Source organism: Pomacea canaliculata, linkage group LG10 (assembly GCF_003073045.1).
Source record: "Pomacea canaliculata isolate SZHN2017 linkage group LG10, ASM307304v1, whole genome shotgun sequence".
In the NCBI taxonomy this organism is placed as follows: Eukaryota; Metazoa; Mollusca; class Gastropoda; order Architaenioglossa; family Ampullariidae; genus Pomacea; species Pomacea canaliculata.
Window position 1 is genome coordinate 19,890,693 of NC_037599.1, and position 12,564 is coordinate 19,903,256.

General features: G+C 42.8%; 1 protein-coding gene across 1 annotated transcript; it reads right to left on the reverse strand.

The window, feature by feature from the left end:
- Positions 1 to 901: 901 nt before the first annotated feature.
- On the reverse strand, positions 902 to 3,848 carry LOC112573560 (transcription factor 23-like). Its single transcript, XM_025254041.1, has one exon. The coding sequence runs from the start codon at positions 3,187 to 3,189 to the stop codon at positions 2,512 to 2,514; it is 678 nt and encodes a 225-aa protein (XP_025109826.1). The 5' UTR covers positions 3,190 to 3,848; the 3' UTR covers positions 902 to 2,511.
- Between the last annotated feature and the right edge of the window lie 8,716 nt (positions 3,849 to 12,564).

The window sequence follows — 12,564 nt, forward strand, 5'->3', positions numbered from 1 at the left end:
AGATTTTTTTTTTCTCACTTGTTAGGTTACAAGTGCATGTAATACAACATGCAAGGGGAGTAAAAATTATCTTGTTTTCATTCCTTTTACCTTAAAAGAGTCTTGAACTAATTAGTATTGCCCATGATAATTGACACATTCTGATATGTTTTGCAAGTAAACTTTAATAAAGAAATTGGGTGCAAAGTAAATTGCCCCCTCTTCCCCAGTTAAATTCAAGAAGACATAGGAAAGTAGTCACCAATGCAATAATGCATTCATTCCTGCAAAAAAGATTGAAAAAAAAACTACCTGCAGTGTATTTACCATTTCAGTAGTTAGTTGCACCAAGATGGTCATCGTTGACTTCCCCACATACATGCACATGCAGCCTTCTAGAACAAAATGCCTGGTACATCTAAAAAGGTTTCTTATTATTGAAATCAGCAGATTTCAAGTCACCTATGCCATCATATGACGGAAGTCCAATCCCTTCTTCATGCCTGATTAATGGTAGAAAGACAGGCCCAATGTACCAGCATTGACTGGAGGTAAAAGAAGAAGCCAGTTGAGGCCAGTCAGTATAGGTGGGCTTTATTGTAGGTAGCCTTGGTAATCTCCTGTGTACTGGCCATGATGCCGGCATACAGTCGGGTTCTCATGGGCCATTTCTGCATGAGAAGTTTGATGGTGAAGATAGGATCTGCATTCTTTCATTCATTCATTTGTTCTTTCATTCATTCCCTTTTAAAACAACATGCAAAATACATCTTGTTAAAGTGTATATTTTCCAGATTGCACAATGTTTCCCTTTTTCTATTGCTGTAATATGTAAAAATTTGCTAACAAGCTTCAGTGAGCATGTAAAATAACTTAGATGAAGGCAAGACACACTAGGAGGCTGCTGGAGACTCATCAATAAAATGCGAGACCATACCAAATGAAAAAAAGGATAAAGTGAAGAGTCCTTTTCTTAGCACTAATTAATGCCTAAAAACTTACCAGCTTAGGGCAGTTTCATGAAGTTGATTGAAATGAATTTTAAGAACTTGTTCTGCACTTTGCAGCAACAATTTTGTTGGAATTCTATTCAATCTTTGCAGGTGCTGATTTTAGCTAGTCTCAGCAAATACAAGAGAAGAGGGTGGTGGGTAGAGGGGAGTGATTTTTGAAAAGAAGTGATCAGTTAAGCTTTAGACACTGGGCTCCACTCTCATTTGATTTAGTGACATTTTATGATCTTATCATAACATCTGTAGGGAGAAGATTGGAGCCACTGCAATTTCCTTACAAGACAGGGCAGGGTTAAGATTCCTCGCTGTTTATTTTGTTTACATTGTATAAGCATTTGGAAAAAACCCAAAGGTATAATCTATACTGCTTTTAGCTGATTATAGTTCTGCATCGAAAACAGTACAACCATACTTGCTAGCACAGAGACTTGTCTGATTTTAATCTCGAACATTAATTGGTTTTGTGGATATTGGATTTTTTTACTTGCAGACATCAAAGGGTTTTTGTAAATGGTCATTATTCTGATGTTATTACAAGCACTGGATCTCTGCAAGGCTTCTTCCTTTACTCTTGTTGTGTATCATGTATGTGGACAGCTACAGAAGAACTGAGGAGAATAGTTACACTGTTAAATTCTCATATGATACCGCATTATTAAATATGTTGCTGGCACAAAGCAAGAATATGGCAATTCATTATCCAAATTTATATGTTGGTATGATAAGAACTTTCTGGAACTAAATGTAGTTAAGAGATGAGCATAGACCTTAGGAAAATAAAAGGTGGTTGTTAATGCACAATAATTTACAACAGACATGTTGAGATTGTTGACACCTGAAGGTACCTGCCTGGGTACGTGGTCATCATAGTGTACCTTCTTTGCTAAACAGTTTTTCAGTTGGTCTTTAAAGTAAACTTTTTTGAAGTTTAAAGTCTTTTCTTTATCAGTCATTCGTTAAATGTTTTTTTTATCTTTTTTTATTTCATATGCTGGTTGTACTGTCTATGATAAGAACAATTTGAACAATATTGTCAATATATGTTCTAAGCTAATTGGTGTCAAGCATAGGGGTGTAGCTTCCTTTTGTGGTCAGCAAATTGTCAGGAAGGCGTTCAGTATTTAGTCCATATCAGAATGTATACTAGCCGGAGAATTTGTTTTACTGAGCTCCGTTAAACGTTATGCTATACCTGTATGCAGAATTAACATGCACTTGAAATCGTTTGTACCTTCTACAGTCCAGCTGCTAAACCACAACTTCTACAGTCCAGCTGCTAAACCACAACTTCTACAGTCCAGCTGCTAAACCACAAATAAATTGTTACTTGGATGTGTGATTTTGTGGGTGTTTATTAAGAATGGTCTGGATGTAGCATTGTGTGTTGTTATCTTTTATGTGATGCACCACTAGCCTTATCCTTGTAATCAGCCCTTGTTTTGTCTTTATTTTTGTATAACTGAGCACACTTCCCAGGTTTAATTGCCCACTGGAATTAATAAAGCTAGTCAGTTGTCATTCATGGAAGGGATATATGTGGCAAACGGCTAGTAAAAAAATATGACCAGAAGTTGATTCTTACTTTGACCGGATGTAGAAAGCCGTCAGCTCGCAGAGAAGACACAGGGTGGCAGCTGCTACCGGACCGGGTAGGTTCATCCTGGGTGTGTGTGTCTGCCAGACGGCCACCCGATGGGACTGCAGGCGCACACCCAATCATGCCACACCCTGCTGCCGCTGCTTTCTCGCCGTGCTTTCTCATCTCATACCCGGAGCCTGCGCAGCCAGGTCGATGACCCCTTCGTTTCGGGGTCGGAGTGGGGTCGCCGTGACCTGTCGCCTGATGTCCAGGGACTGCTGCAGTCGGACAGGAGAGGGCGCGAGTCAGGTGCGCGATGTAGGTGGTGGCCAGCACAAGGACGTCCAGCTTGGAGAGTTTGGTGTCGCGCGGCACGGCCGGCAGGGAGCGCTGCAGGTCCATAAAGGCCATCCGCAACGTCTTCACTCGAGAACGTTCCCGCGCCGCATTGCTCCCGGATGGTACGGGCTGCGGCTTAGCCTTTGACCTCTGCTGTGAGGGACGCCGTGACGAAGAGGATTGCGAGGACGTAGTTCTCTTCCTGTCTTTAACGACTGTCTTTGGCTGTAGCTTGGTTGACACGTGGCGGTCAGTTTTCTTGATCTTTTTGGCCTCCATCTGGTCAAAGATTACTTCAACTGAGGCTACCTCTTCCTTCACGATCAAAGAGTATTTAATGTTTTGTCACACTTTCAACTGAAGATTCAGAGAACTTTCTTGATGAATTCCTTGCACGTCCTCACAAAATTTGAAATAATAACATCCATCCATTCGAATATGCCAGAAACTAGATTAACTTTTTCCTTTGCAGATTTTTTTTAATGCAATGGTCGATTAACGCCTACAACGAGGGTATAAGTAATTGAGGGTTACGTGTCTCGTTCCAGCATCGCATCTCTGCAGGTATCGCTCTGTTGAGTGAAGGCCTCCGAGATGGTTTATAAATAATAGCCCCCAAGGCCCACGTGCATTGTTCACTGGGAATACATAAGGGTGACTTCCCTTTTCTCAGGGCGTGGAATGCATTCTTATCCTTCACTTTGCTATTCCACATATCCACTAGACACGCCGACCTTTTGTTCTCTCTCTTTTTTTTCTCTCTCTCAAGTATCGTTCAGTAGTCATCATCCAGTCTTCTTCATTCTCCTTCGTGCCTGCAGGCAAGCTCTCAGTAACTTCTCTTTGGTTGTCTGGAGTCACGTGCAGAGCTCTCCCTTGCATTTAACGCAAGAAAATGCCGGCTCATCTTCCAATACACAGAACTGGAAGCCTTTTGTGCTGGCCACCCGTTTCTTGTTTTTACCATCCTGCTGTATTCATTTTGTTTGTTTTTTAATTTTTTGTGAAAGAGTAAGGGATAGTTTTTAGTAAAAAAATTTTACATTTGTGGAAACTATTGTCAGAATTGTTTGTTGCTGTGTTAGGTGCATAGAGAAACGTGACCCATTCCGGCCAGTTTCTAGGATGCTTAAGAACCAATGTTCAATATGTTTTATTTAAGGCTGTTTTTTTTTTCAGTTTTTCCACGTCTTTCTGTGATAAAGCTGGGTACTGTGACACTTCGTGAAAGAACAGCGCACTTGGTATACATAGAAATGTTGATACCACGTGACTGGGAAATAATAATTCAGTGGTCTCGGCCACTGACTTTAACTTTATAATTTAAAGTCGATCATACAGTGGGTTGTTAACTTCTGTTTATTCAAATTCAATCATTTATTTGCTCATTGACATGCCTTGTAAAAGAAAGTAAGTGAACTCAGCCGTGATGTGCAGCAACAGGGGAGAAGGAAGTACCCTTCCTCCCCTCACGAAAGCTGATTTGTTGGGGCTGCGAGTAGGGTAGCGTCAATGCCTCAAGTGGCTGTCAGACTTGCTGGGGGCAGGATGGGGTTTGATTCCTGTGACACGCGTTTGAATTGGAGAGTGAAAGGCGTTTTCCGCATGCGCAGACGATTTTTCACTGGCGCGTGGTACCGGGCTTGCTTCACTTTGTACTAATTATTGTTGTTGAAAGACAGTTGTAAAACAAAACCACACACACAACAGGAACAAAAAAGTAGTTATATGCACATGAAAGAGATACATCCCTAGGGCTGTTTCACACAGCATATTTGAAAATAATGTGAGGATGGCTCAGATTTGACAGGATGTCTTTCCTTCAACTATCAGTGTGCGTGAGCGCGCGTTTTTGTTTTTGTTTTTTTCTTTGCTTGTAGGCACGTGTTCTTGTGCATGACTTACACCAAAGAGCAGATTTTGATTGCAGTTTATTTCCACTTGGCATTTCTGTTTCTCCTCTGTCAAAGAAGTATTCCACTAATAAAATCAGCGACGCGAAAGCCTCGCTTTGACAAAGTGAGGTCACGAAGCTCGGATGACCCACACCTAAGATTAGTTAGGATTTTTTTTTTTTTTTTTTTCTCCCACATTCTAACTCCGCCTGTTGCCGCCTTCCTCCCTGCTCGCCATATATTCTCGGCGCAGAGCGCAGTCGTCTTCATCCCCCGTCGAGGACGATCTCTCTTTTCGCACGTAAACTGCGGGGATATCGGGACACGTCGTTTTGCGGATCTCGTTATGAGTCTGACCTCACCTGAACCCGATGACCTCTGGCACCTCGGATCACGTGTCACCTCACCACCCTTACCTACTCTCAGTCTTTGTTCGTTGATCCTTTGTCTGTCTGGTGCTCTGTTTCCTAGTTTATGAAGCTTCATTCGTCCCAAGGAAAGGTTTAGTTTGTGGAATAGAGTGTAGCGGGAGGCGTGGGCGGGGCAAGAAAACTAATCAACAGAAACATTCAAGGGCCAGTCCGTGCAAAGAAGATGCGGTGTCCCTATCAACTGACCGGGAGAAGGTTGAGGATTGATTGACAAAGGTTTTTCTTTAACACTTTCGCTTGTCAGTGCCTTCTTGTCCCAATCTTTATGTCGTTTCTTTTTCCACACGTTCTCTATTTCACCCCAGATATACCCATCACCACCAGTACCCCAGCACATTTTCAACTTTGCGTCAGGCAGGAATTGGTGTACGAGAGATTGAATCGCAGATTTGATATTATTGTCATGTAAAAAAATACTTTGTTCACACATTAAGTCAATTATGATAGTCAAGTATGAGTTAGTATTAATTTGTTTTCTCCGCGGTATGGACAAGCGTTCGTGTGTCTGTGAGAGAGAGAAAATTCGTGAAGAGTGAAAAGATAAAATCCTATCTTTTCCTGTCTTTCGGGAAAATTTAAAACAAGCAAGAACAACAGAAAAAAATAGTAAACAAGAAATGCATCCTTAATTTAGACAGATCTTAATTTCGCCTTCGCAGCTTCGCATGGCATTGATACATGAACAGTCGTTAACAAGCTGTCGCCATTAGCCGGAAGTCACGTTCCGCAGCAGGAATAAGTCACGGAGCTCCGCGTCTCGTCGTCAGCGTGACACGCCGTTTGCCAGCGAGACATGCCCAGGGGAATGGGGTGCAGGGGTGGGTGGAAGCATCAGCAGGCGGGTGGAAGGGAGGGTATCTCGCAGCGAACGCCGCCTCTCCGCGGGCATGCACTCTGACTCATTAGTCCGGGATCGTACCCGAGCTATCTCCCTTTATCCGTCGCTCGGTGCTGGGGACGCGCGCTCGCCTTCATTTAGAGACGAGATGTATTGCTCCCAAACGACGAACCACCATGATAACGGCGGTCGTTTTGCTCTCTGTCAAGAATGCCCTATCTCCAGGCGGACGCCAGCTTTGCTAATATGAATAATGAACAATTAGCCAAAGAACAACAGACCGGATTTCTGAAACAAAATTGGTTTGCTTTTTTTTTCTCGTTCTCATGCCATAGTTGTGTCAAGGTTTGGTGATGAAATGTTTAGAAACACATCATGTACGCTATGCAGTATAAAGGTATTGGACATCTAGAAAAAGTTAGCTGTCTGTGTAACATGAGTGTACTGTAACTTTTTGTTGTTTTGTTGTTAAAACCGAGATTAACGTAAATATGTTGATATTCTCTTTTTAAGTCTAAATTCATCATTGTTATGAGTAACAAAAACTGGAGCCCGTCGCTTGATCACTCATCCTCATCTCAATCAGAGACCATTGCTGAACATAGATTTTTGTTTATGATGAAGACTTTTCTTTCGTTAGAGGCGTTTAATCAGAAGCATTTCCGTGGGTCCACTTTCTGTATTAATAATATAGCTTTCTGGTCAGGATAAGGTGTTATTGTCTGCTTCTGATGCGAATGTGTCATGTGCTTTGAACTTTTTGACCCGTTGGGTTTGGGTGCGCCGGAAGTAGGTGACTCCCCGGGAGCGGACGTGGAGTAGTGATCCATGATAAGAAAGTAGTTCGCCGTAGCACGCCTGTGTTAACGGACAAATTATCGTGGGTCGCGTGACGACGCCGCTCAAAGAGACAAAAGCACAGAGATGTATGGACAATGCAGAGATTATGTAGGATACAGAGATATATGCAGATACATTTTTACACGTCTCGCAAAGATAAAAAGACCCGGTCTTTTTAATGAGGTTTGAGTGGCTACTGCTAACGGACGTCCTATTTATTCATTTTTCTAATGATTTTCAAATCACAGCGTGGCAGGATCAAGTCTATTAAATCACGGACGTGTATAGGTGGACTGCTGTCTGTCTGCCAAGACCAATGGTTCGCTTCTTGTGAAGTTCTCCGCTGCTAGTCTCGGCGAGCCTGAACAATACCTGAACAATGAATGTGACTAAACCGGAAGCTTTGTACACACCAGCCTCGTTTTAGTCGTTAACTGGAAAAAATCGTCTGAAAGCAGTTTAGCATGACAAGTTCGCGGTTCAACTTACAGAAAGTGTGTCGCATGGATGCATACACACGCTCTCTCTCGTACACACATACTCGCGCGTGCAAAGAGAGATGGTGTGGGGGGGAGGGAAAGAGGAGGCTCCTTATTGATACTGCAACACAACAAGAAGACAACTGGCAGGTGTATGTTGCCATACTTACACAAATGTCCCCAAAAACGCGATTCTGATTCACTTGTTCACCTGTAGCCCGAGGAGACGCGTGCGAACGAGACACAGCGAGAGTCACGGGGTACTTGCGCATGCGCGAACATCCCCGTCAAGGGCCCGCTGTTTAGCCAGCGGCAGGAGAGAGGCTGGAACCCTAGACGTGCCTGCCCTGCCATGCTAACCTCCGGACCAAGTGTTGAAAGCACGTGCATAAACACAATACAAAAGAGCATTTGGCGAAAGCAAATACTCTTTTGGCAAAATGCATTTTCCCAATGGCGTCGTTACATTTGCTACAGCCAGCCGGTGGCACTGGGGACAAAATATTGACACGAGGCAAAATGCTAGAGAAACGAAAAGCACGTGCAATAACACGAAATGCGCGCGCGAGAGCCCGTGGGCGGCAAGAGAGTTTCCTGGGAGCCAGCAACAACAACAGTTCGAGGAAGATAAGAGGAATCTTCGCAGCTGAACGCGGTCTGTGAAGCCAGATTCTGAAATTGGGTTTTAATAACCACGCCTCTCGTATCAAGAAACAAGGGGCTAATTTACCTGCTGGTTTTAACGATCATTATGGTTTTTTTAGTGTCCTTTTCGTAGTGACGGTGAGAGTGACGATAGCAGAAAAATTCGCTCGTGCACATGGTTACGTATTTAGAATTTCTTTGTTCTACAAGAGTATGTAACTAAACCATCTCATATAATATGCAAGAAGGCTTGGTCAAGTCTGGCAAAGCCTGTATATAAATGTGATGGTCAAACCTTCGTCCATATTTATCCAGTTAAGAACGGATTTTACAGAGGACAGTCAACTGTCACAAGGTGTGAATGGCGGAAACATACGGACAGTCATGGCTGGCACCAAGGCTCAGTAGTCCTTTACAAATTAATAGGTACTGGTTTTAATTTTTGTCAACAAAGGAACAAGTTATTTTAAGCCAAATAATGTGCTTCGTGAATATAGATGATACATATTAGTGTAGTGCTCCAGATACAGACTCACACACAAACAAACACACACGTGTCCGCGCGCGCACTCACGCACGTACACATTATTTGATATGTGTATAGATATGTTGATATGTGTATGTAGAACTAAGTGTATGGTATATTGTCAGCTTAAGTATTTCTCTCGATCTGTGCCACGCTACTTGCACTAAGTTTCCTTGTTTGGTTTACGATGCGCTACGCAAGCGACCTCTATTATTATTATAGATAACGCCTAAATAAACTTTTTTATTATATAAGCTTGGGCCACATCCTGACAATCATCATCATCATCAGCTGCATCATCATCATCATCATCATCATCATCATCATCATCATCATCATCATCATCATCATGATGTATAGCCATGCAAGCCACAAAGCAAGGTAGCAGGCGTGACCCTATTTCCCTGTACACACCGCCTCTCGTGTCCACGTCCTTCTAATGGCTGAAATAGGAACTGCTGTGAGAGACAACATGGAGAGGTTGCCGCCTTTTAGCACCCACAACCAGAAGCAATAAACATAAGGCTCGCAGTATCAAGGTCACTCAGTCCGGGGTTCGTCTGCCTGACACAGCAAGCTTCGCGCACTTTCTGGCACTGCGGAGGGTTCTCTTGTGAGTGCAGTGGTCGAGCAGGACGGCGCATGGAGACGCCACATTATTATACTATTTTTTAGAATAAAATATGGAGTTGTCTTTGTCATAAGATCGTTCGCGGGACATACAAAAGTATCTACATAAAAATTAGCCTACTCTATTTGTCAAGCTGTAGTTTCGCCACAGGGTACTAAGACATGCAACGTGTACAATGCCAGCCTGCTGGACACTGCTGTCCTTTGAGTCACTTCTATTCGCCTTTTCGTGCTCGAAAACTATGCTCTTATCTAAGCAACTGTTTGGAGTCTGTAAAATGTATGTTTATAATTAGAAAATTCCTAGAGGAGACATACGTGTCTGTCCCCTCGTGTACTCATCTGTGTCCTATCTATCCCGTAATGAAAGTTCATTGGGGTAGAAGTGAGAAAAATAAGTACAGTTTGAGAAAAAAAATACCGTTCAAAAAAACAACAACAACAACAAAAAAACAAAAACAAAGCAAACAAACAAAACATTAAAAAAAAAACCCAACACAAAAACTAAACAAGTGCGTGTAAAAATGAGAGTTCTGTCCCTTCACCTAACAGGCTGAGGGCATCGACTCTCCTTGATTTTGTTTATGCTTTGTGGTCGTGCTTTGATTTGGATGAAAGTGTTGGACCTTCATGTTTACAAGGGCTCCTGCTGCGTTTTCATCCTCTTCTGGTTTGCAACAGAACTGTATGTAATGTATCTAATGTTATTTGAAGTGCGAACTGTTTGGATCTATTTGCGGGAGTCCACTCCGCCATGTTTCACTCGCTTCGGCAGCGACCTGGAGCTGCATAGAATAAACTGAAGTGATGATCACCCTCTTGCAGTTTCATGTGATAACATTTCTTCATATTTTCAAGATTACTTAATATCGTCCCGGTATTCTCCTGATGTCACTAACATTATTCTCCGGAGTCGCTACCGTTACATATATATATATACAGTTATCTCCCTTTACTGTCGGAACGCAGCGAGTCTTCGAGTTGTTCTTCCTTCTACATCTTTGTTATTATTTTGTGATTCTGTTCAGCGCAATGAGTCCGCCTTTGACTGAGCACACATACTTTCTCTTCACGCACATTCTGAGAGGAGGGAAGCTGTGGGAGGAAGACTGAGATAACCCATACCTGATCATACAGACAAACAGAGAGAGAGAGACGGAAAGAGAATGACTCCCTGTATTTTTCTAAATTCTTTATCTCGCCAAATCCACCTCTCGTGGCACTTCATGGCTGGGCGGGTTTTCGCTTAAGTTACATCCGTTGGAATTGTCTACCCTCTTTATGTCCCCATCCTCCCACCTTGCATCTGTGTTGGATTGTTGCAAGATGACGAGTTGAGACTGGATGTATATGTATGGATATCTTATGGATGCAAGTCCATGAATGGATATATGGAGAAGACTTGTGTTTGAAGACCTGGTTACCCTTTTTACCGTTTAAACCGTTACCACATGGCGTCGTTTTTTAAAAAGTTTGACTTTAAATGTCCACAAGACAGATAGGTGTGGGGAGAGGGGCTTCATGGCCTCTGTCTGCTGTGATGAAGTATTCTACAAATGTTTCCCTGAATGTTGACAGGAAGTAACCTGTTCCTCGTTGTTTCCGTCACTGTGTTTTTCTCAAAACATTTCGGATGGCTCGACTGCTGTATACGAACCGGCGTCATTCCGTCGCTTAGTCCTGGGGTTGATTGCATGACTAGAGGCAATGAACTAACCGCTGGGATAGAACATTTCAGTGTGCTATATACAATGTGTGTGTAAGCAAACATCAAAAAATGGGGTGGAAGGAACGAAGAGGAAAGAAGGTTAAAAAAGAAAGTGGTTTGCGCCGAGCACCTCAAGCATCTGTGTATATACACGGAAGGCTCTTCAAGTGTCAGGGTGCAAAACCGGTAATTATCGCCCCTATCAGCGGCGCAAAATGGCGAAGATCGCGCGACGGCCACTGCAGAAACAATCGCTGCTCTGCCGTATCTGGCCAGCATCAAGCGCCTTCTGGTGGCAAGGGGCCGGCACCGATGTTTGAAAGGTACCCGCTTCTGTCAGGCAGCCAATCCTATCGCCGCCATCTTGTTCTCTCGCGTGTCGGGACGGAGGCACTTGTGGTAAACGATTTACCTCCCTTTCAGACAGGTAACGAGCGTGTGCGACAGGTGAGTGGGCAAGACTTCGTCATGAGCTGCTGTGGAGGGGCGTAACATTGGTGCTTATGAAAGTCCAGGACAGAGTCAAGCTTTTGCCCATTTTGGACCAACTTTGGGCTGATGAGCCACGGTCTGTAAATCAAAAAATATTAGGTGGAAATAGTTCTGTAGCCAGATAAAAGTTAGTGTTTGACTCATGTTGCACGTTCTCTTCCTTTTTGATGCAATAATGTTGGCCAAGGCTTCACATTACTTTCCTTCCTTTTAAAAGATATTGAGACGGTGTAGCGAGGAACAAAGAAAGAGGCCATCATTCTCATGCTCTTGCACTTGTTCTTCTTCCGCCATCGCATTTTCACGTTGGCTTCGCATAATGTTAGAATAAAAAATTGATCAGTAGTAGCATTGGCCGACATGTTCTAGAGCTTTAGTAGGTTAGACAATCACTATACTGAAGTTTTATTGTTTTTTTAACATCTTTTCATATGTCTTTTGTAGACATTTGTGAGGGGCAAGAAGTGATGACAGAAGATCTTGAGTGATCTTCCTTTGCTATAATCTTTCCATCTCGGGCAACTGTATATTCAAAACGTAAACAGGATGTTGAAGAAAGATAAGCATGAATGCAGTATGTCGAGTGCTCAGCTCATCTACAGAGCAGACAATTACGAAGAATTAGACTAACCACACAAATAACCGACCAGTTTCTACGTGACCTCAACTTTATCAAACTTAAGTTATCGTTTTGTCTCGTTAAAAGAAATGGAATTGTCAGTCACCCATTCCTAGAAATGCCGGGAGTCACAAGAGGTGGAACAGAGGGCTATAAAAATTGTCTGTTTTATTTATTTCCTTAAATAGAAAAATAAAAACATGGAATACACTACAAAAGATGATAATCAACGATTACCTGGATGTCTTGAGTAACCTGATGCACAAAAAAAAAAAATTCTTGCAGACTGTGACTGAGTAAACTTATTATAGAGGACTTCTTAGAATGCTAAGATATCCGATGAAGAGTAAGAATATGGTATTTACCCAAATTAGAATAAATATTATCTTGCAACGAGTTTTGCCCAACCATTAGAGACATATTTTGTATTCCACGACACCGATCCTGGACATCTTGATGAAAATCCTCTGCAGGGTGTACACAGACCTTGGTCTTGTCCACACCCAGGCGAAGATGACTTGCCTCCAGGACTCAGCCTCCTGCAGCTTCAC